At 34.8% G+C, this 25,881-nt stretch overlaps 1 protein-coding gene across 1 annotated transcript in view; it reads right to left on the reverse strand.

Annotated features, from left to right (window-relative positions):
- TRHDE (thyrotropin releasing hormone degrading enzyme) overlaps positions 1-25,881 on the reverse strand; it is a 427,468-nt gene that overhangs the window by 84,382 nt on the left and 317,205 nt on the right. Inside the window, exons 8-12 of the mRNA XM_043447137.1 lie at positions 17,774-17,839; positions 16,954-17,141; positions 10,940-11,028; positions 4,543-4,673; positions 4,378-4,433 (exon numbers count right to left, since the gene is read on the reverse strand). Of these exons, the coding sequence (XP_043303072.1) occupies positions 4,378-4,433; positions 4,543-4,673; positions 10,940-11,028; positions 16,954-17,141; positions 17,774-17,839 (530 nt within the window). The remainder of the gene's footprint in view (positions 1-4,377; positions 4,434-4,542; positions 4,674-10,939; positions 11,029-16,953; positions 17,142-17,773; positions 17,840-25,881) is intronic.

Raw genomic sequence — 25,881 nt, forward strand, 5'->3', positions numbered from 1 at the left:
CGAATAGCCAAAGTAATCTTGAGAAAGAGGAAGAATGGAACTGAGGGGAATCAACCTGGCACCTTGACTTCAGACTCTACTACAAAGCCACAGTCATCAAGACAGTATGGTACTGGCACAAAGACAGAATATAGATCAATGGAACAGAATAGAAAGCCCAGAGATAAATCCATGCACCTATGGACACCTTATCTTTGACAAAGGAGGCAAGAATATACAATGGAAAAAAGACAACCTCTTTAACAAGTGGTGCTGGGAAAATTGGTCAACCACTTGTAAAAGAATGAAACTAGAACACTTTCTAACACCATACACAAAAATAAACTCAAAATGGATTAAAGATCTAAATGTCAGACCAGAAACTATAAAACTCCTAGAGGAGAACATAGGCAAAACACCCTCTGACATAAATCACAGCAGGATCCTCTATGACCCACCTCCCAGAATATGAAATAAAGCAAAACTAAACAAATGGACCTATGAAACCTATGAAACTTAAAAGCTTTGCACTACAAAGGAAACGATAAGTAAGGTGAAAAGACAGCCCTCAGATTGGGAGAAAATAATAGCAAATGAAGAAACAGACAAAGGATTAATCTCAAAAATATACAAGCAACTCCTGAAGCTCAATTCCAGAAAAATCAATGACCCAATCAAAAAATGGGCCAAAGAACTAAACAGACATTTCTCCAAAGAAGACATACAGATGGCTAACAAACACATGAAAAGATGCTCAACATCACTCATTATCAGAGAAATGCAAATCAAAACCACAATGAGGTACCATTACACGCCAGTCAGGATGGCTGCTATCCAAAAGTCTACAAGCAATAAATGCTGGAGAGGGTGTGGAGAAAAGGGAACCCTCTTACACTGTTGGTGGGAATGCAAACTAGTACAGCCGCTATGGAAAACAGTGTGGAGATTTCTTAAAAAACTGGAAATAGACCTGCCATATGACCCAGCAATACCACTTCTGGGCATACACACTGAGGAAACCAGATCTGAAAGAGACACGTGCACCCCAATGTTCATCGCAGCACTGTTTATAATAGCCAGGACATGGAAGCAACCTAGATGCCCATCAGCAGATGAATGGATAAGGAAGCTGTGGTACATATACACCATGGAATATTACTCAGCCGTTAAAAAGAATTCATTTGAATCAGTCCTAATGAGATGGATGAAACTGGAGCCCCTTATACAGAGTGAAGTAAGCCAGAAAGATAAAGAACATTACAGCATACTAACACATATATATGGAATTTAGAAAGATGGTAACGATAACCCTATATGCAAAACAGAAAAAGAGACACAGAAATACAGAACAGACTATTGAACTCTGTGGGAGAAGGTGAGGGTGGGATATTTCAAAAGAACAGCATGTATACTATCTATGGTGAAACAGATCACCAGCCCAGGTGGGATGCATGAGACAAGTGCTCTAGCCTGGTGCACTGGGAGGACCCGGGGGAATCGGGTGGAGAGGGAGGTGGGAGGGGGGATCGGGATGGGGAATACGTGTAAATCCATGGCTGATTCATATCAATGTATGACTAAACCCACTGAAATGTGAAGTGATTGGCCTCCAACTAATTAAAAAAAAAAAAAAAAGAATGAATCATACCAAAATACATATATGTACAACAAAAGACTGTTCAAGGATGTTCAGTGCAGTCTTGATTATAATAATGAAAATTTAGAAAAAATGGAATCAAGCCCCTCAGACTTATTTTTATAAACGAGTCAGAGAACATTTATGTTCACGTAAAATATTAAACTGCATAGAAATTGTTAAAAAAAGGACCAGATTTATATACATCAAATATTAATAATTTTTTCTGAGGATAAAAGCTATGGGAGGTCACAGAAGGAGAAAAACAAAAGTTTCACATTGTTATCTCTCTTGTTTGAATGAGTACAACTAGAATGCATTCTTGCAGTTTTTATATATTTTAAAAAACAACCATAAAAAAATACCTAGAATATGTGTACTTAATTGCAAAAAAAAAATAGTGGGACTGAAAGTTTATGGTCTGAGTAATCAATAATTAATCAGCAATTCATTCAACAAATATATATTGGTATAATCCAGTACCAAAGATTAAGTTAGGTAGTAGTCACACAGGATGAGACAAGCCCTACCCTCATGATCACTCAAAAATCATAGGAACCCGAAAAGTAGCTGAATTATAAGGTGACAACTGCTAATGCACAGATACACAGATGTCACATTTTTGCTGGGGAGGACAGGCAGGTTTCAGGTAGGGTGGTGCAAGTGAAAAAAAAATTTTTAAGTGAATAGTAATATTCCCAACAGACAAGGGGAGAGGAGAAGAAAATCATGTAATGGGCAAAGTCATCCTGACCTGAGGTCACAGGCTCTGCTGTGCTCCTGTCTTGAGTTGAATGTTATCTCCCATCCCTTACTTAAAACCTGTGCACCCTCAGCTAAGAGACTCGGCCCCTCTCAACTCCATGTCATAGCAGGCTATAACATGGCTGCAGCAACCACACCACTCCATGGGTTCACCAAGAAGACTGAACAAAATCATTCATAAAAGCCTCAGGACAGTATTTAGAACATGTATATTGATAAAGATTTGCTACTCTTCTGTGTGTTACCTATAAAGAAGCCAAAGGATTGCAATATGTTCAGGAAACTGAAAGAAGGCTGAAATAGGTGGGTAGCAAAACTTTGAAACATTTGCTAGCATACACTAAAACACAAAGAACTCCAAGTAACTTCAGAGTGCTTCACGTAAATGCAGAATAAATCTAACTTGGGGTTCATTTACTTCCATGCTAATAGGAGACCTAGTTCATGATCAATAGAACAAATTTTAATATATATTCAATGAGATTTGCATATTTCCCTGGTAAATCTGTATAAATGATAATGAAATGGTTTACTTGCAAACATTTAAGGTTTCCAAAATTGTTATTTAAAGCAATGTTCAACAAGGAATTTAATTTTTGAAAAAAATTCATCTACTAAAATTAAAACATTTCATTTAAAAATAGCTTCTATTATTTAATACAAAACTCCTTTCGTTTCAGTTTCCATCTGCCTCTCTCTTTAGGACGTCACTATTTATTTGCTTTCTCACCATCTTTCAAACCCATAAGAATTCACATGAACTATTGTTTCAAATCCCCCTCCCAATCTTCCTGTATTACCTGGCTCTTATATTACTGCATATACACAAAGCCCTGGTCCTGTCAATTACTAGCTATGTGACTTTAGATAAGTCACTTGACCTCTCTGAGCCTCAGTTTCCTCACTTATAAAATGGGAATAATACTTATTCCCAATATATATACTTATAAGGTTGTAAGAATTATACAAATTATCATATGTAAAACAAAACGGTGTCTGGAATCTTTTAAATGTTTAATTAACGGGTAATACTAGTTTAATTAACCTTCCAGTTCCTTAATCTTTCCTGTGGAACCCTTAACATGTCTCTCTTTTTCCTGCTTCTCTTTCAGGGCAATGTATACGGCTTTCTGCACTCTCTAAACTCCTCTGTCAGAATAATCTTCATGTCATATCTAATACTCTCTTGAAAGTCTTCATATCTTAATCTTTATCCCCATATGTGACTATCCTCCAACACTATCATTTCTAATTTTTTGTCCAATCTTATCATATTATTAAAATTAAAACTATATTTGGACATGAAGCAATACAAAATATTAAAAGAACTGAGTTTATTTTACTATGTAGTCTAAAAATTGAGTAAAATAGCTTGGGTTTATGATCAACATTATTTTAAAGGAATAGCTATCTAATGACCATCCAAAGGAATATCTGATTTTTAACATTATAAATATAACTGTGAAAATAGATTATTAGAAACAAATATTACTGTAACTAGTACTAAAACTTCTGCTACAAGATTGATATATATTTTGTTCAGAACAGCTTTACCCAGTAGAATATTTATTTCTGTCTTGCAGCACAAGCTTTTCATAATGAATCACATTCAAAAATACATTAAAAAAAAAGATATACTAGTATATGTCAGGAAAAAAAATTGATGATGCTTGAAGGTACTTTCCATGAAAAATTAAATATGGCACAATGGTCATTTTGCAGACTTCATTAATGAAATTGGAAAGAGATTATTAATCTTGAGTGTTAAATTGAACCTGTGGCAAAAATTGATCAGCTTCTCCTGGCTCAGAAATACCTGACAGCTACTATTGATCAAGAGTTTGGGACACTGGTTATAATTTATATCTAAACACAAAGGATGTGCGATAGAAATAATTTTTAAAAGATTTCAGATTCAAAACATATATACTATGAAGCCTAACAGAGGAAGTCTTAGGAGTACTAGCTTTATCGTGGAGATCCACAGGAAAACATACCTGGCTAGGCTGAAGGCATCGTCGATCAAACCTGCTCGGTTGCTGACAGAGAGAAGCTATGAGGCCAACCAAAAAAGCAAAAATACAAAAATGGAGTTATTTAGGATTAGAATGGCAGATGTTCATATGTCTAAACAGATATTTGATGAGTCAAGTCCAGTTTACCTCATGATTCCTGATTAATTGATCAATTAATAATCTCCAGTTCCTTAAATCATAGTTGACTCTAAAATAGCCAGTTTGATTGATGTTCCCCAGCAACCAGCTTCCTTTGTCCAAAGTTATCCTATGGTGTTCTGAAAATAGCATTTTAGGGGTAAGAGAGATTTTCAATTTTAAGGGTTAAAACAGGAGGAAGTATGCTTTCTTAATATCAAATGTCACAGTACCAATAATTAAAAGAGGACACCATCCTAAATACCTAATTGAAGTCTACTTTTTACTAATTACACAATTAATCACTATGGTTAGAATTTGCTAGAAAACCTTTAGTGTCTTATTCATTAGTACTCAATTAACTGTTTTCTTATAGTTAACATTTTTATTCTTGATAAAGCCCTATTATGTATATATAATTATCTTTCTCAAGATAAATATAACCAAGAAATCTACTACTGCATTCATGTGGCTTCCAGTTAGATTGTATATGTATCTGTGGTTGGAATAAAAAAAGGTTTCAGGTGCATAATCTACTTATTTTATTCAGGAAGAAAGTGATTACAACAGTAGGGCTCATTTATTTGAAAGTCACTGTTATTTCTTGCCCTCTTCCTTGTGCTTTTTGAACGTGCTAATAAATAACAGATTTTTCAGCATCATCAATCATGTTGGGAAAAAGAACCTCATTTAAAGCTCTAGTATTTCTACATATAATTAGAACAAAGATAATAAATTTTGCTTATTAGAATCACTTTGGAAAATGGTAACTTGATTGCATTTACTGGTTAATTCAATTAAAGGAAGCCAGTAAAAGCAGTCTTATAACTTAACATATTTAACCCCTTCAAATATGATACAGAGAACTCATTCACTTTTAATGGCAGCCTTTATTGACTTCCTAAAACCGTAGTTTACAATTCTAGTCACTTTGCTGCTGATGCCGTCAGGACTCATGCTTCATAGAAGTAGCATAATGTATGAAGTTATTTAAAACTTGTAGTATATATATTGGAAGGACTGATGTTGAAGCTGAAACTCCAATACTTTGGCCACCTGATGCGAAGAGCTGACTCATTGGAAAAGACCCTGATGCTGGGAAAGATTGAGGGCAGGAGGAGAAGGGGACGACAGAGGATGAGATGGTTGGATGGCATCACCAACTCAATGGACATGGGTTTGGGTGGACTCTGGGAGTTGGTGATGGACAGGGAGGTCTGGTGTGCTGTGGTTCATGGGGTCGCAAAGAGTAGGACACGACTGAGCAACTGCAACTGAACTCAACTGAACTTAACTATATATATATATATATATAATTTTTAAAAAAGAGTACAAAACCTGTATTGTTGTAACTAGTCTCCTATATAAAAATATTTGAACTTAGGCCATTGATTGTTTTTGGCTCTCAATTTCCTTACCTATAACCTAAAGGCCAAGTAATGCCATTTAAGGACCCTTCCAATTGTATGATTCAATGGCAAAAGGGGATAATTTATTAGTTTGAGATTTTACACAGCCTAATCTGTGGTACTTAGAAAAATAAATCTGTCAGATATTACTCTAAAATATTTATAACTTTCCAAGTTTCTAATGCTTTGTATCTGCATATTTTTCAAAAATGTAATATTTACCCACACAATTTCTGTGAAGCTATAGAATGTGACCCAATTTTACAGATGCAAAAATAAAAACAAATAATCTAAAAGACAGCATATAAAATTAGTTCTCATAAAGAGAGATTTTAGTTAATCATGTCTGAATTCACTGAAGGAAAACTGATTGAAGTATTGATGATATTGTTTTTCTTGAGTAACCCTAACTCTTTAGGAATGATAAGATTTTTTTTATAACAAAACATATAACAAAACATTTAAACATTTATAACAAAACATTTTAAAAGTTGTTATTGAATTCACATGGGTTAAGAACAAGTTTAATCATTTTCATCTAGCAAGTGCTTATTCTTTGAAGAAATTACAATGTTAAAGCATTGGGTTTAATAAACACATGATAAAACTTTTTACAATTTTGAAATGGCCATGGATTTCTATATTAAATCTATTTTTTAAAGTTACTTCCTCCTGACATTTTGTATAGATGGTATAACTTACCTTCATATAATGCACTTATTTCTAGTTTTTTGAGCTTTTGAATTCAACAACTTATAGGTAGAACAGAGACCAATTAAAACAGGAAAACAATCCCTACACTTGCTATGTAATCTGAGGAGAAAAAGAAAGGCAAGCAACTATTATTTTTAAATATTCTATTATTAAATTAATAACTAAAACTTGAAGGTTATTACTGTTCGTGGATATTTTTATACCTTTGCTATAAATGAAATCTTTGGAGAAATGATTCCCCAAAATATTTTGTAATAGATTTTTAAATATCTTTTTCATTCTACTTAATTATATCTCTAAAATGTTCTTCAGATTAACTAATGGCAAGCAATGAATTTTAAAGAGATCTTTTCCAATAGTCTAATGAGGTACAGTGTATGATGAGTACCATAGTAAAAAGTATGGATGTTATATATCAGGTATTAGTAGTAACAATTAAAATTTATATTTAGAATATATCCAAAATGGCACAAGATTTAGACTACATCAAGGCACAGAATAGTTGGCATTTTATAATGTTTAATATTTTTATATTTTATTCTTCCTTTTGGAATGGAAAAGAAAGCAGATCAGATCTTCTACTCAATAGTGGCTGGTTGCAGAACAATGAGAATTTAAAACAAACAAAAAAGTGAACCAGGATGCCAAGGGGAACAATGTGAAACAAATTCACATATAATAACACACCCTCGTTTTCTCATTGGACTCTTGTGAAAATCAAATTATATCATGCTCTGTAGAGATTATAGAGAACCATGCATGTGCACTCTATGGCCAACTGTTGAAACTGACAGACCTGCAAAGTAACCTACCAAAGTATTAAAATCTTGTGTGTGCATGTGTGTCACAAATAAACTTAGAAAAGAAAATCAAGTTCCTAAGACATTTTTGGCAAGTTATTTCTCAAGCCTTAATTTTCTCATTTGCAAAGTAGAGGTTAAAAAAAAATACCTTAAAGGCTCATGAGAATCCTATGAGCCAATATTTAAGGGAAGCATTATGCTATTTTTAATATTTACTTCTGATTTTCAGAATCACTTTCCCTTTTAATTTGAATTTTTTCTTTCCTAACATTTGTCATTAAGTGTATTTCCTTCCACTATACATTAGTTAATAGTCAGTCAATATGAGGGCTACTATGCATAAATGTTTGCTTTCTCAGCATTTTCATAGTTAAAAACAAGAGAAAAATCTTTTTACCTACTTTCAGTAATTCAAAAATTTGCTTTAAAACTATGTTTAACCTAAAATGATATGTGCCTTAGCTTGGAATTAATTAGATAACCACCCAACACAACAAAAAATTGAAGTGTCAAGAACATATAATGATACAAATAAAATTCACATTTTATATTGTTTACATTGTTCACTAATGACTTGACCTTAGTATCATGTGACATCAAATTGATATTACTGATGATGAAAAATTATAAAAGCATTGATCTGTTATAATTAAAAAGTGGAATGTTTAGCATATGTTGGTAAGAATTGATCAGAATATGTTCTTACCATATCTATGAAGAAACATTTTTCATTAATATTGGTTAACTATATTTTGAAGATAAAAGGCGATCTAAAAGGATATAAATTTAACCTTCTTCCCTAATCCTTGACTGGGTTTCTGTTTTTATTTGTCATTGGAATGGAGTTCAAGACAGAACCAAATACATTTAGAACGAGAATAAACAGGGAAGCTAGAAAGGTTGCCTTTGTTTTATGTCCCACTTGTGAAATTCTTCCAGATGTATGTATTCATAAAGTTTTCAAGAAACATTTACGTGGTATGGAAATTCCAAACAAAAACCTCAACTTTCAACTGAGACTACGTTTTATCAATCAGAAGACTGTGCTATGATTTAATGGAATATGACACATTGCACTCCATAGGTTGCACACTACACAATTATGGAGTGAGGGGTTTGCAAGTAATAACATCATTCAATCACGTCCAAACTCTTTGCAACCCCATGGGCTGCAGCCTGCCAGGCTCCTTTGTCTATGGAATTCTGCAGGCAAGAATAATGGAGCGGGTAGCCATTTCCTTCCTCACCCAGGGATTGAACCAGGGTCTCCTGCATTGCAGGCAGATTCTTTACCGTCTGAGCCACTAGGGAAGTCTAAGTCATATCACAGTCCATGTAAATATCATCTCCTAGAGTTACGCATGCACAAAACTATGCAGCTGTGTATAACAATCACATGTATGACCACAGAGGACTTTTTAGCAAGCACATGGCTTGAAATATCATGTTATTATTATTTCTGATTAACAATAAAAGACTACAAATACAAACAATCTCTCAAATATCAGTACAACAACCTGTAGTCATTGGTCAAGAAAAGCCATGATGGTAATAATTTAAAAGGGAGTATGCATGCATGTGTGCTCAGTCACTTCAGTGGTGTCCAATTCTTTGTGACCTTATGGACCACAGCCCCTCCAGGCTCCTCAGTCCATGGATTCTCCAGGCAAGGGCACTGGAGTGGGTTGCCAGGCCCTCCTTCAGGGGATCTTCCCAAACCAAGGATCAAACCCCAGGTCTCCTGCACTGCAGGTGGGTTCCTTACCACTGAGCCACCAAGGAAGCCCGAATGGAGTATAATCTGCAAAAATACTGAGCCACTATCCTGTACAGCTGTAACTGACATGATATTGTAAATCAACCAAACTTCAATAGAAATAAAGGTCATGATACTATTGTAGATAATCTGTGGACATCATGGGTAACCCTATAGAGATAACTAGGGAGTTAGAGGAAATGGACCCTGAGAAAAGAGCTGAAGAAGAATCAGACTTGCCCTGAATCCCTGCCCTGTCTAAAAGTGAAAGCTGGGGCTAATCCTGACACTGGATCAGTATCTAATTTCCCATTTCTATTCTACCTTCTACCTTTTTACTTTATTTCTGAAAACTCTTCTATTTTGTGTCCCTAGCAATTCTATGGACCGAAGACTTCATTCTAATAGCTGAATTATTACAATAGGAGCTCGCTGCTTTCACTCATCATTTCATAATAAATTATGTAGATAAATAAAACTACATGAAGGTAAAAGAGAAGTATAAAGAAAATACAGTAAGTGTGAACTCAGAGCATGGTATAAAAACTAATTCAAAGAAATGAAAAGAATAGATTATAGTAAGCAATTTAAAAGGAGATACACCAATACGTTTTAAAATGAGCATTTCAATGCATCATTGCATTATATATGAATGTTTTATACATAATGTATATAAATGAAAGCACATATTTTCATAATATGTGTTAAAATACAATAACATGAACATTTGAATAAAAATTCAACTGGAAAAACAAGAGTTTATATTTCTGGTAAGCAGATTAGATTCTGCTGTAAAACCTTTTTCTTGTATTTATGTGTGTATGTATTTTGACCATTTACATCTCCCTAATAATAGCTAGACTGAGGGGAAGAAACAGTATTTTGTTATTTATTTATACTTCACCTTATTTCAAGAAAAGATTTGTTTAAAATGATGCTTATAAAATAGTAAGAAAAGATAAATTAGCAGAATATGAGAAAACAGTAAGAAAAACAAAATGCGGAATACTTGACCATTTAAATCTAAATGAGATATTACATAAAAATGATAATTGTTTTTTTCAATTCAATGGAAAACAGAAATAAAAGAGACCTGGTTCACACTCCAGCATGAAGGATTTAGATTGGTTTCAAGAAATAGCTTTCTGATAGTGAAATGAAATAGGTCACTATCTTATTTCAAGATATTTAGAAACAGAATAGAATCTCATCTTTCTCTGCTCCTTGAGCATTAACCCTATCTAAAAGGATGGTTTGATGAGCTATCAAGGCCTCTCATATCTGGCTCTATAGTTATCTAATTTTACTGCCAGACCCATTCTATATAAAGGGCCAGTCTAATAAAGAGAAGATAGCTGGAAAATGGAATTAAATATGTGGCCAGTGTTTCAGAGCTTGACTTATTGCTCTATTGGGAACTATGATTATAAATTAATTACATTTGGGATTACAAAATAATGCAGTTTAAAACAGTTAAAACTAGTACTACAAGTATTTTGTTTTTAATTTTCTCTTTACAATCAAAGACACAAATTTAATAATTATATCAATAGACTAAAATTAGACTATGTAGAAATTATACTTAATTTTATAGAGATTATTCTTCTATATTCTCCTTCTAATTTGTCTTTACTCACATATTTATAACAGCCGAAACCAGAAGTTAAGTTGCTAAACATTTATTTGAGACCAAGTAGTTCCTCAGAGGAAAATATATGTTTTACCTGATTTGTTAGACACCCAAATAATTGCTTCTGAAGACACATGGCTTCTATTTCCTACCACAATAGTTAATGGAATCTGCCACAGGTAACTGCAAAATAAAAGACAAACTTTAGGAATTAAAATGGCTGTAACAAATAAACAGTATTTCCTATACATCTTCCATGTGATTTTTTTTTTATTCTCTTTAGGAAAATTTAAAAGATTCCCAAGTCATAAACATAAGGAGTAAGTAAAAATGAATTTACTCTTTCAACTCAGTAAGCAAACTTGACCTCTAAGAGTTTTAATTTCAATACAAAAGGAGGACTACCAGCAAAACAATTTATCTTGGGGGGGAAAAAAGATTTGCATTTTACATGAGGAATAAAAAGTAGCTAAAATCCATATTATCTGTGCCAGATAATATATTGATTAAAGTCTTAAAATAACTTCATTCTACTTGATTCTATATTAGATTAATGCACATTTCAGTGGTTTTATGAATTTACATTTCAACATTCTCCTCATTTACTTGTCTAACTATTCTTAGAAAAAACTTGTCATTTTTTAAAGAAAAGTTAATACAGCACACCTAAAGTTACACAGCAAAGTAAGGACAAAAAGAAAAATTAATTAGATATCCCTGAAATCCAGATCAATACAAAGAATACTATCAGACACACTTAATGCCCTGTTTTCTAAAGTGGATTTTCCAAATTGATATGTGAAATCACCTACCAACAAGCAGGAATCAGTCATGAGTCTCAGCTAGTAAAGAGAAGCATTTTGTAGGCTATGACTTTTGATAGGACAAAAATTGAGGCCTAAAGTGCATGAAGTATTATCAATTTAACCTCAAATGAGCAGCCAGAGATAAGCTGGATAGTCTTATAACAAAACCCGGGACTACATTTTACTCCCCCTATAATACAGCCAGATTATGTTGACCAATCACTGTATCATTAGCAAGAGGGGTAGACAACAATATGCAATATGTGAAAAATATTTCTGACTTGAAAACTATAAGAAGATATGCTGCATGATCTCAGTAACTGTGGGAGTTAATGGAGAATTTTTCAGGGAACACGTCTGGAGCTATACACGTAAAAATAGAATGCATATGCCTTTTAATAGGGGAGGACATCTCCAAATCTGTCATGCTGAATTTGATTATTAGTTTATCATTTCATGTTTCCTAGTCACAATAAATAGAATTTAGTAATAGCACAAAACACCAAACAGAATACTGGGAGAAATTCCTAGTTTGATACCGACTATTATCTCCAACGAAACTTATATGCTTAAGATTCTAAATTTTAAAAGTATACGCTATACTTGTTCAGAGAAACATTTTTGTGTCCCCACTAAGGGAAGACATGATACTATACTATAATGGACTCCAGACAGGTCAGGAAATAAACAACCTATGGGCAAAATAGTATTGCATTTAGAACACACATTGGTGAACACAACCCATGTACACTCTTTAACAAATATCCTCAAACTCATGAAACTAAAAACATGCAGAAATATTTTCAAATGGATTTACTGTGAGGAAGATTTACAGAGAACTAAGATAGAAACCTAGATATAGACAGATACAGCTGTTCTCTAAAAATAATGATGTAAATCATCGATATAGCTGTTCTCTAAAAGTATGAAATCATTTTGATTAATTAAAATTATTAATTAAGAGACAACAACACCTAACTCTGCATCTGATTCTCAAGCTATGAACTTACTTTTGTGTATCTAAGATCTTTCAAAAGCCTGGAAATGAAAGGTATTCCATAAATTGTTGTTGAAATGGATTGAATGGGATTGAATTGAAGTAAAATAAAAGGAACAATACCAGTCTATAATAGACAGAGATTAACTTTATGAAATAGATTTTTTTAGTATATGTCTTCTGTATTGAGTTGGGGAAACTAAATTTTTATGTCAAATAAGTATTAGTTAAAGGGCAAAAGATATATTGAAAATGTTTAAAACTTTTCGAGGATAAATGTATCTTTTTGTAGCATGATCAAAAAATATTTATGAAAATTATTTGCTCCTAATGTAATTATACTTCTAATTTCACACTTATTTAAACCTCATTCTTCTAAGTAATGAAATTATATATAACAATAAAAATTGAGGTTTTGATATCTGAGCTTTCACAAAAGTCTCGAAAGTGCAGAAAAAGAGATTACTATCAATACCTGCGTGTTGTTTACAGACAATTCCACACACAAGAAACCTTCCTAAATGACAACACTGCACTGCAAAGCAATATTCAGATGCAAAAAATTAAAAAAAGGTATCAGGACACAACCATCAGGGCATTTTGTAAAACTTTTAAAATAGCCTCTATACTTTTCTTAATATTTTTGGCCTCTATTCTATATGCCTATGAGTCTGTGTGTGAGTGTGTATATATATGCATGTATGTACATGTATTGATAGACACATAAACAAAATCTATACATTGTCACAAAGACAAAATAAAAATTACAAATCACTAAGCACATTTTGCTATACTATAAACACTATGGGGCTTCCCTGGTGGCTCAGAGGTTAAACCATCTTCCTGCAAGGCAGGAGACCTCAGTTTGATCCCTGGGTCTGCAAGATCCCCTGGAGAAGGAAATGGCAATCCTACAAGTTACTTTTTGTAACTTTCCAAGCAACACATAATTGAACTTTCCACCAATTTCATTTTAAGATCAAAGAATGATAATTACGTTCCTTTGTGATTACAACTTAAAAGGCTAGGGACCCTCTATATCGTGGGCGAAAAGCTCTATGCGGTGTGCTGCAAAAAAAAAAAGAAAAGAAATAAAAAAATCCAAGACTGCAGTGAGTTATATTTTAAAAGAAACTAGAAAAAATAATGTGTGAAAGTAGTTTGTACATCTGCCCCTTAAATTTAACTTGAATGTTTTGTCATATCATTTTAAGAAGAAAAGCAATAAAAACAATACATTTCAACAGACTCTCCAGATAATTTTTTTCTTTAATAGTCCCTGAGAATACCTCTCTTCATGTAGGTCACATTTTTATAATAAAGCAATGTTTATTCTAATGATTATGTTAAGAAAAGAATAGTTGCTTATTTTAGCTTGAGCGAAAAAAAACTTTTTTTAATTGTACCAGTATTAGTGAAGCATTCAAGCAGATGTCATGAAAAGTGGTTCAGAGGCTGCTGTCATTAGACCCAAAACAAAAGGAGATAAATATAGTTCCCTGTAGCACAGGACTCTAAGAAGCTCCATACATATGAGGGACATTACTGAATCTTTATATTAATTTATAAAAGAAAGCTACACAAAGTTACAACTGTCCAAATATCAAAGTGCTAGCAAATATGTTACTTTCACATATCAACTAACTTTATCTAATTATTATATAAAAATCTTTCCTTTCTCTGCTGTAACATAGCTACCTCATATGAAAAATAAAATGACTATTGTTGTTCAGTCACTCAGTCGTGTCTGGCTCTTTGCGACCCCATGGACTGCAGCACACCAGGCCTCCCTGTCCATCACCATCTCCCAGAGCTTGCTCAAACTCATATCCATTGAAGTGGTGACGCCATCCAACCATCTCATCCTCTGTCTTCCCCTTCTGCTCTTGCCTTCAGTCTTTCCCAGCATCAGGGCTTTTCTAATGAGTCAGCTCTTCGCATCAGTTGCCAAAGTACTGGAGCTTCAGCTTCAGCGTCAGTCCTTACAATGAGTATTCGGGACTGATTTCCTTTAGGATGGACTGGTTGGATCTCCTTGTAGTCCAAGGGACTCTCAAGAGCCTTTTCCAATACTACAGTTGAAAAGCATCAATCTTTCAGCGCTCAGCCTTCTTTATGGTCCAGCTCTCACATCCGTACATCACTACTGGAAAACCATATCTTTGACTATGTTGACCTTTGCTGGCAAAGTAATGTCTCTGCCTTTTAATGACTGCATACATTTAAAATGTTCTAGGCATGTTATAGTATTCTCGTGTCCTCTACAAAATTGAAGACAAAGAATTGATTATGCTGGCCTAGAAAATATCCTCAATGGGGTTTCTAGCATAAATGAGCTTTATGTTTTACTGCACTAACTATTTGCATTATACAATAAAGATCTAGGAAGTTTACAAAGAGCAGACAGAATTGACCACAACATTATAGTGAATTAAATGATCAATTATACAAAAGTGAATACTAAAATTTCAACTGCAAACTCTATTATTTCAAAATAGATAAAAAATAAATGTTGACGCTGATGGGATACCATGCATTATCTCACTCAGTGTTTTCTATGCCAAGTTCTCAGCATTTGAAACATCCATGTGATTTTATAACTTCAGCGAAAGCAAAACTCTGTTGATGCTATATATGCCTATACATCCTGGGAGAAAGTCTTACTTTAGAGAATCAGACTCATGGCTGATACATCTGGAGCATGTTATAGGATGACAGAATATTTTTGTTCAAAATTTGTTCTATCGTCTGCATGTCCTTTATGTTTTTCTGCATCAGTGATGCTTTTGTCAGCTTGATCATTTTCAAAGGCATGGCCTGAATCTCTCTGATTTTGCCACAGTCAAGTACTTTTTATGTACTTCTGGCAGACCTAGGGTGAGGCCTAAGCAGGTTTCACCTGGGGCCAGTGGTTGACTGGAAGCACTGTTTGGCAACTGTGAGTGACTCAGCCTGGGTAAAGAAGTGTTGACAGGATCAGACCCTGACAATGTGGCAGGATGGTACCTTGCATTCCACAGATCCAAACAGTTGGGTTGCAAGGGCAGATTATTGAAGGACAGTGTATCTACTAACCAGGAAATTTACAACACTTTCTTAAGTGGCTTCCCAATTTAGCCATCAGAAAACATGCATGACTTTCTCAGTCACTTCTACGAGGGCTCTGTCTCGGAGCTACCCTACTTGGGATGATTTCCATTCCTCTTAGACATAACAAAGAAAGTTAATTCATGCTTTGCATAACCTAGATATTGGTGCATGATCAAATCAGAATTCTTAATATTCCAAATGGGAGACAGAGTGACCAGTCTACAGTCCACACCTCATTTAACTTATTAACTTCCATCCCTCCTTGCCCCTGATTCTCAACTTCTTATCAAGATACTTTAGAAAAAATAAAATGCAATGATTTAAGTTATACTATCTTTCCTTGGCTCAGCTTTAATAAAAGGCAAAACAGTGGGAAAACATGAAATAGAAAAGAAACACTATATGCTGAATTTTCAGTAATGAAATAAGAATTTCAAATGAAAGTTAACAACAAATCAAATTCTATGTATGTTGCATTTAGTGGTTTTTAAACACTAAAAGTTAAGGAAAGGAACATATTTTGATACTATGTGACTTTGATACCTAGACTAAATGGATCTTGTTTGAGTTCCTTTGGTTCAAACATTATTTATCTTGGTTTTACATTTCTGTTGGTTTTAACAGGTCTTTCTGGATTATTAGTTTCTATTGGCTGTTTTATAAATTTGTTTTCTCAATACTATTCAGTTCACTTCAAAGTATTTTAACTTTCTTAAATTTAATTCAATAAACATTTATAGGGAAAAGTAAAAAATCACACATTATTTTATTTTTCCCTCATCCTGGGAAAGACTGAAGGCAAAAGGAGAAGAGGGGTAACAGAGGCTGAAATGGTTAGATAGCATCAATGGATATGAGTTTGAGCCGACTCCGGGAGATAGTGAAGGACAGGGAAGCCTGGTGTGCTGCAGTCCATAGGCTCACTGAGTTGGACACGACTTACTGACTGAACATTTTTAAAATGACCGTAATAATTTAAATTCTGTCCTCTTAAATGAAATAACTTTGGTATGCTGTCACATTGATAGTTAAAATATCTGGAAATGGAAGTATAAAAAGGGCTCAAAATGAAAACATCATATGCAAATGAAGAAATGAAAACTATATTTCACATACATTTCATAATTCTGTTATCAATTCTTTTTAAAATGTTAAAGTGCAAAAACAAAAGTGCAAAAAATAGTATTTTTTTTTCATGTAGAAAAAGAACTGTACCTGTTATTTTGAGGTTCATGTGCTTTAGCTTTAGCACTGATATCATAAATAAAATGCTGCTGGGTAATTATTATTCTATTTTCAGTTGTTGTATTTCCCAAGATGGTGATAACAGGATAACCCATCTGGAGAGTCCACTGATCCATTACTTCCTGTATATTTACGTATTTTCCATTCCTTTTTAAAGCCTTTATAATCAAAATTGTATAAATTAATTTTATAAACATGAATTATAAACATAATTAACATTAAACCATTTTCATGTTTACCTTTATGACTTATTTCAGGATGAAAACACTTCAAATCAGTGAAACTAATATAATGTGTTAGTAAAATTAATCTTCTTGTCTTAGCCTAAGCTTCATGTATATATAATAGAAATGAAAGCTTTATCAACATTAACATTTTTAACCTAATGGAGGATAAAACATATTTTATTGTTAAAGCAAGTACTTGAGGCATCATTAAGCATATCCAGTGTGTTTAGTATTAAATGCTTTTATTCACTTATACAGAAAAAATTCTTTACCATCAATATTTCACTCAAACCTGAATATCTGACACCATATTAAAATTATATTTCAGAAGTATTATCATATTTGAAACTAGGCAAAGTATCTTTACAATTCGTAGCTGAATTAATTTTTAAACCTCATCGTCCTTATAATACATCAAATATAAAACAAGAAAGCATATCAAGAAAGGGGAAATATAAAAAGTGAAAACAAACCGTCAGTGTCAATAAAAGTTATGAATGTTTTATAAACTCAATTCAAATATTCAAGAAGAGGTTTCAGTTTTCAAGCCTCCTGTACTTTACCTCTGATAGTGTATTCCAGAGATCATTCCTGGCTGCATTGCCATACTTATGAATAGTTAAGTAATCCTACAAAGAATATAAAATTGTAATTAAAATTCAAAGGCTAAGCAATTTCCAGTAAACACATTTGTTTCTCAGTTCGATTAATTATTTCCATTTGTTGGAACTATATTAACACAAACATAAAGACATGCCAAAAAAAGAAAAGAATCTCATTTTAAAATATTCCAAAGCGATTGAACTATAGCATATTTTTAATTAAATCATCAAACAGTACTAATCTCTTAAAATTTATTTTCATATCTGTCATCACTTCTTATGGATTTCCAGGGTCAAAGATCTTCCTCAAATTTAGCAAGTTAAGCTCAGGCAATTTTGAAGAAACTACTTACGCAGTAAGTAGTTTTGAAATATTTGAAATATTTGAAATATTTAGGGGAAACCTTCTCATCAGGATTTCATGCTGAAGTGTTTAAAACATATTTTGCCTTATGGGAAAAGAAAAAAAAAAAACAAAAATCTGACTTCTGTGTACAAATGTGAAGAGGGATTGTTTTGCCAAAAAGGTGATGACTTTCTCCATGACCTGTCCAGTTACCTGGTCTCTCTGCAAAGGACAGGCAGCCTTGTACAAAATGATACATGCTTATTTTCATGAGCTTGAAACACATTAATATTTAATTTAAAAAAATCAATCCTGAGTTTATATAATATTTTAAAGCTTAGGGCTCCACATTTTCCATTTTCAATCATTAGTAGTTAACTGTACATACTTCTGTTTCATGTCTGTTCCTTTCTAAGAAGCATGTCACTGTGAATATGTTATTTGTGACTTCTTGACATTATTTTTTTCTGAATCCAAAGTGGAAAGATCAATATAGAACACTGTTTTATGTTATAAAACAGTATCACTTCATTCATCTGAAATTTCATGATCTCTAGAACACGTAGGTAGTAGGCAAAATTCTAATTTACATCATAGTACTAAAACAAACAAAAAAACTGCTGACTCCTTTCAGTACTTTATGTAGAGTGGAATACTTTAGGGATAATTAAAGTTGGGGAAGAAAATTTTCTGAAATACAAATTGTAGCACCTGTGACAAATTCAGCTTTCTTGGCAACTCACAGCACAGCAAATGGCAACCCCTGCTTAATCACACTCCTAGAGATGCAATGCCCAACACTCAGCAATCACAAATACATCATCACCATCGAGTGTTAGGAATAACTTTACTGAAAAATTACAAGTGAATGACCAATCTGAATCCTAATTTTGTCTTTGAACCTGCCATATGAAGCATTTCCATTTAGATCCCAGGGACCAGGATTTAAATCAGTCATTTCAGATTTAGTTTTCAGAATTATTTTTTATACTTGTTTAGCATTTAAATGAATAAACTGGGGAAAAACAGGAACTTTGAAACATAAATTTAAATTATATTTTCATTTTAGCTGAAACAGTAAAGAAAATGCCTGCAATGCAGAAGACCGGGGTTCAATCCCTGGGTCAGGAAGATCCTCTGGAGAAGGGAATGGCAATCCATTCCAATATTCTTGCATGGAAAATCTTATAGACAGAGAAGCCTAGAGGGCTACAGTTCATGGGGTTGCAAAGAGTTGGACACAACTGAGTAACTAATACTAACACCAATGAAAAAGCATTAAAAGTAGAACTATTTATCACTGGGTTCTGCTTATGGAGAGTGCTGCTAGAATAATCCAAAAGAGAGAACAAAGGAATACTACAGAGACCTTGAAAGGTCCAATAGATAACTACAGGCTTCTCTTCACTGGCAGACTGTAACAATCCAATGGTTCATGAGAGGACTTGTCCCGGGCCCAACACTGATCATCAACTGGAGCTCTTGGTTCACTCCTCAGTTTAGAATAAAGTTCAAATTTACATTTCAAGCAAGCTGAAATGGCAATTATCCAAGCTTAGGAAGGCGTTCCAACTTGCCTGCCTCAATATTCAGGGCCGATCTCATGCCTTCTTGGACTGCCAGCAGACCCATTCAGTTTTGGGGTGTTTCTAGAATCCTATGTATGTCATCTCTTTTCTCTACAATAAAACCCAAATGTTTTCCTCAGTTATTTTAGCCTTCCTCTTGCACAAATATAGTCATATTTTGAATTGAAATTTTGCTTTGTCTTTGTAGAATTACAGAAAAACTTAAAGAACACTGTGTCTTTTTTGATGGTCAATCATTTATTTCTTTGTTCATTCCACAAAATGTATGGTGCACTCTGCATGTGTCAGGCAGCCTACCAGGCGCTGGGGCAACAGTGGTGGAAAACTGAGAACAACTGCAAATACTGAGATAATTTGTGGAGGAAGCTTTCTGTGCCTGAAAGTGGACAAGTCTTGGTACAATAGCCACTTGACAAGATGAATGAAACATTTGATAAGAGCTTGAACAAGAAGACTTTAAGCTCCTTTCAAAACTACAAGTCAATAAATATGGAGATGGCTGGAGTTATGAACCAGAAATGAAAACTTTTATTTATATTTATGTGTATGAAAGTCAATCAATTTGACATTATAATACAAAGCAGAAAAATGATTTCATATTAGCTCTATAAAGAGAATTGTGTGTTCTCAATACAAAGTATTTCAGGAACAGTAGAGCTGTTGAAAAGAATAAAACAAAGATGATCATCATATTCTAAAGGAATGTAACTAACAATATAAACTGATTAAAAGTTAAAAGCATGTTAAGCACAAGTACAGTCTGATACATAAAGTGCAGGGATGGAAGTCTGACTGTCTTTGTTCAAATCCATCCTCCAGCGTTCCCTAGTTAAATGATCTTTGGCAAGTCACTAAAGTTCTTTGTGACTATCTTCATACCCATAAAAATAAGGATAATAAAAGTAACTGCTACATAGAGGTTTTCTGAGGATTAAATGATTTAATACCGATACAATCTTTAAAAGTGAAGAGTGCCTAATACAGTAATGCCTATTCAATAGACAGTAGCTGCTATAATCTTTTTAATCATTTCTGGCTACAGGTGTGAAAACAGAGTAACAAAAACAAGAGCATCATTAACAGTAATAAAGAACATAGTACATGAGAACAATAATATTTGTCTCCCTTTTAGCTGTATAAGTTGCTTTATATTTTCTCATTTAACCCCATGACAACATTTATGAGCTAGGTGTTAGTATTATCACTCAATAAATCAAAACACTAGAACTCAGAGACTCCAGCCCATGCCCAAGTCCTATGCCTGTCCACACAACTGCTGACCCAAATCCAAGATCTATGGGATGACACACAGGTGACTAACAGTTATGTTCAAAGCTGAACTCATCATCCTCCCCTGTATCAGCCCCTTTGGGGAGCACCTCCCCAGGAATAACCCTTCCATCCACTGCAACCAGAAGCCAAACAAGATGCCTCTCTTCCCCTTTCCACCACATTCAGGTAATGATAAAACATTCTCCAATACTCCCCCTTCCCTTTGCCTGTTTGACAACCACTCTACAGTATTTTGTCCAAATATACCGACTACTGCTAGTATTTCTGCTTTGTCCCTCTAAATCTAATCAGTATCACTCAGCCATGCATAAATACTTTTCATCAAATATATACCTGAATCCCTGCTATATTCAGAATATCACTCAAACACACTTCAGTGTAACTTAAAGGTGTCTCTCATGGTCTGGTCTCTCTGGACTGCTCCAATCCCACCCATTACTTTGCTGCCTCCCTGCCTCAACTTAGTCATTTTCAGCTTTCTTGAAGCAGGTGCCTACTGACAACTTTCTCTCTTGTCTAGTTCCCTACACATGCAGTTCTCTACATACTCTTTTCCCCTTTGCCCATTTGAATTCAATTCAATCTCCAGGGCTCAAACTTACTTTTGTTTCCTTCAGAATCCTTTCTTGTGCATTCCCACTCTCTTCCTAATTCTGAGTTAAGTACCCATTATATTCTCACGTTTCAACATATAGGAACAATTATCACACTGCATCATAACTGCTCGGTAGTTAGTCTGGCTGCCCACTTAGTCTGTTAACTCCATGACAGTGAGGATCCCATGATTACCGTTTAGCACTATTCAGCCAGCACCTATGTGTCCAGCCTGGTATCAGTAGATGCTCAATATATTTGCGAGATTTCTGACTTTCCTTATGCAATATGCCTTTCTGCTGACAGCCGACAATGCAGAGAGAGAGATTTCTTATACCTAAAACATTCCCCCCAAACACCATCTTTAAACACTTATAGAGGATTTTATTATTTCAGTGCTTATATGTCAGATATAGCTTGCATTGATATATACAGTTGGCTGTGATGTCATTAAGAGTGTACACTATATTGGGTATGAGATCATTTTTTGTTTTACTTTCTTTGCTAACAAGTAACACAGTTTATAACATGTTATGTATAAAAGCCAGTGGGACTAATAAAGACAAGGGGAAAAGTAAAAAGTGCGCTGAAAAGTAAAGTATTATTATCTTTTAAGATTTACATGCAAATAATTACGGAATACTTACTCTCCTATTAATAGGCCCTTCAGCATGCTGAAACAGAGGATCAAACATATATATGGTCTATTCCTTATGACATGGAGGGAGAGTTTGACAAAATTCAAAGATGTTTAGCTGCAAGTAACAAAAAATCCACCCTGGAATGACTTTTTTTTTTTAATAACAAGATTTATTTTTTCTTACTATAAGAAGATAAGATAGTGCTGCAGCTCTTCTCCAATGGAATTCTTTTGGCTCCACATTTACCTAAGTTGTGGCCTCATCTTCAGGTTTGGGGCTAGATGGCTGAAGCAATCCCAGTCATCATATTCGGATGGAACACTGCACAGAGGAAAATAATGACTCTCTTCCTAGGGATCTCTCTTTAAAAATTAGGAAAACTCTCCAGACTTCCCTGGTGGAACAGTGGGTAAGATTCCAAGCTCTGAATGCAAGGGGCTGGAGGTTCAATTCCTGGTCAGGGAACTAGATCCCACATGTTGTGACCAAGACCTAATGCACCCAAATAAATAAATAAACAAAAACAAATAAATGTTTTTTAAAAAATCAGGAAAACTCTCCCTCAAATCCTACATCAAACTCCCCATGCTTCCCATTTAACAGAATTGTATTATGTGCTATAGCCAAAATCAATTAGTGAAACATTTGGGGGAAATTGCACAGTTCAGGACCCTGTCCTGTGAAGTAAATGATTACACAGACATGGATGACAGCCCAGACAAAATCAAATCTGGTTGATAAGAAAGAAAAGGAAACTAGCTTATGGGTAGGCCGCCAACAGTGTTTCCTCCAGTGAGACAAGGGATGCAAGTAGGGGCCTCATTGACACTGGAAGGCAGGATCCCACCTATTTGTAAGAACCATCTGGGAAATGCCAGGTAAATTGGGCATTGGTTTTTCTGACTATGTGTCAGGAAGTTTAAAGCAAGGGTTTGAAATATTGTCCCTTTCTAGTAAGAATAATTGTAGCTCAAAATATCTGTACTGGGCATTTGTCTTTCGTTTGTCTTTTCAGCATTTAAAATACCACTTTTACATAGGGTAATAACTCACCATGGAATCTTACAGGAAAGTGAGGGCTCTCTCCCTTAGAGACGGAAGGGATGAAACTCTCTCCCTCTCCACTACCCCTGGCAGCTAAAGCATGGACACAAGGGGACAGTGCATCCCCGGGATCAAAGCAAATGAGCGGGAGGTGCTGAAATCACGCTGCCTGTGATGGCGACACTGAGGGTCCCGGCACAGTAATGCTAATGTAGCAACTGGACCACCAGCCTTACTGCACCGCCTTGGCTGCACGTCTTCATCTCCGAGTCTTCCCTGTGTGCGTGTGTGCTGAGTTGCTTCAGTCCGCCCAACTCTTTGTGACCCTATGGACTGTAGCCTGCTGGGCTCCTCTGTCCACGGAGATTCTCCAGGCAAGAATTCTGGAGTGGGTTGCCATGCCCTCCTCCAGGGGAATCTTCGCAACCGAGGGACTGACCCCATATCTCTCCTGTCTCTTGCGTTGGGTGCTTTACCACTAGGGCCACTTGGGAAGCTTTCTTAGTTACGATTATCTGTTTTGTAAGCCGGATTCTCCAGCCTTCCCAGTGAGTCCAATGACTGGCCTGAAGTGTTAATCACTCAGTCATGTCCAACTCTTTGCAACCCCATGAACTACACTGTCCATGGAATTCTCCAGATAAGAATACTGGAGAGGGCTGCCATTTCCTTCTTCAGGGGATCTTCCTGACCCAGGGATCAAAACTGTCATCTGCAAACAGTGAGAGCTTTACTTCTTCTTTTCCAATATGGATTCCTTTTCTTTCTTTTTCTCCTCTGCTATAGCTAGGACTTCCAGAAGTATTTTGAATATAGTGGTGAAAGTGGACACCCTTGTCTTGTTCCTGATCTTAGGCTAAATGCATTCAGTTTTTCACCATTCAGAATAATGTTTGCTATAGGCTTATCATATATGGCCTTTACTATGTTGAGGTAGGTTCCTTCTATGCCCATTTTTTGAAGAGTTTTAATCATAAATAGGTGCTGAATTTTGTCAAAGGCTTTCTCTGAACACTCAATGACATAAATCAAAGCAAGATCCTCTATGACCCACCTCCTAGAGTAAGGGAAATAAAAGCAAAAGTAAACAAGTGGGACCTGATTAAACTTAAAAGCTTTTGCACAGCAAAGGAAACTATAAGCAAGGTGAAAAGACAACCCTCAGAATGGGAGAAAATAACAGCAAATGCAACAACTGACAAAGGATTAATTTTCAAAATATATAAGCAGTTCATACAACTCAACACCAGAAAAACAAACAACCCAATCAAAAAGTGGGGAAAAGATCTAAACAGACATTTCTCTGAAGAAGACATACAGATGGCTAACAAACTTGTGAAAAGATGCTCAACATCACTCATTATTAGAGAAATGCAAATCAAAACCACAATGAGATATTACCTCACACCAGTCAGAATGTCCATCATTGAAAAGTCTACAAACAATAAATGCTGGAGAGGGTGTGGAGAAAAGGGAACGCTCTTGCACTGTTGGTGGAAATATAAATTGATACAGCACTATGGAAGACAGTATGGAGATCCCTTAAAAAATTAAGAATAAAACCACCATATGACCCAGCAATCCCACTCTTAGGCATATATCCTGAGGAAAGCAAAATTGAAAGAGACACATGTATTCCATTGTTCATTGCAGCACTATTTACAATAGCTAGAACATGGAAGCAACCTAGATGTCCATCAACAGATGAATGGATAAAGAAGTTGTGGTACATATACACAATGGAATATTACTCAGCCATAAAAAGGAATGCATTTGAGTCAGTTCTAATGAGGTGGATGAACCTAGTAACTATTATTTAGAGTGAAGTAAGTCAGGAAAAGAAAGATAAATATCATAATCTAATGCATATAAATGGAGTCTAGAAAAATGGTAGTGAAGAATTTATTTATAGGGCAGCAATGGAGAAACAGACATAGAGAATAGACTTATGGACATGGGGAGAGGGGAGGAGAGGGTGAGATGTGTGGAAAGAGTAACATGGAAACTTACATTACCATGTGTAAAATAGAGAGCCAACGGGAATCTGCTGTGTGTCTCAGGAAACTCACACAGGGGCTCTGTGTCAACCTAGAGGGGTGGGGTGGGGAGGGAGACGGGAGGGAGGTTCAGTGGGAGGGGACATATGTATACCTATGGCTGATTCATGTTGAGGTTTGACAGAAAACAGCAAAATTCTGTAAAGCAATTATGCTTCAATAAAAAAACAAATTAATTTAAAAAAAAAACCAACATTTGAAGCCTGGCCATGCATTTCAGAGGATGTTTCTACATTCCCTGACCTTGAGAAACAGAAGTAAGAGACTAAAACAGTGACAGGTGACCAATTGAAACACAAAGCTAGGCTGCAGCTCAAAATAATAGTTTGGTTAATACACGAAGACTGGCTAAACATTATGAAATTAAGTAAAAGTGAGTAGCAAAGTATTGTAAAGGCATGATGGAAAATAACAGGATGTTTGTATTTTAATTCTATTAAACAAGAACAGGATAGAAAGGTATAAATAATCATTAAATGTTTATTATTAAATTACAACAGTTTCC

Source organism: Cervus canadensis, chromosome 25 (assembly GCF_019320065.1).
Source record: "Cervus canadensis isolate Bull #8, Minnesota chromosome 25, ASM1932006v1, whole genome shotgun sequence".
NCBI lineage: Eukaryota > Metazoa > Chordata > Mammalia > Artiodactyla > Cervidae > Cervus > Cervus canadensis.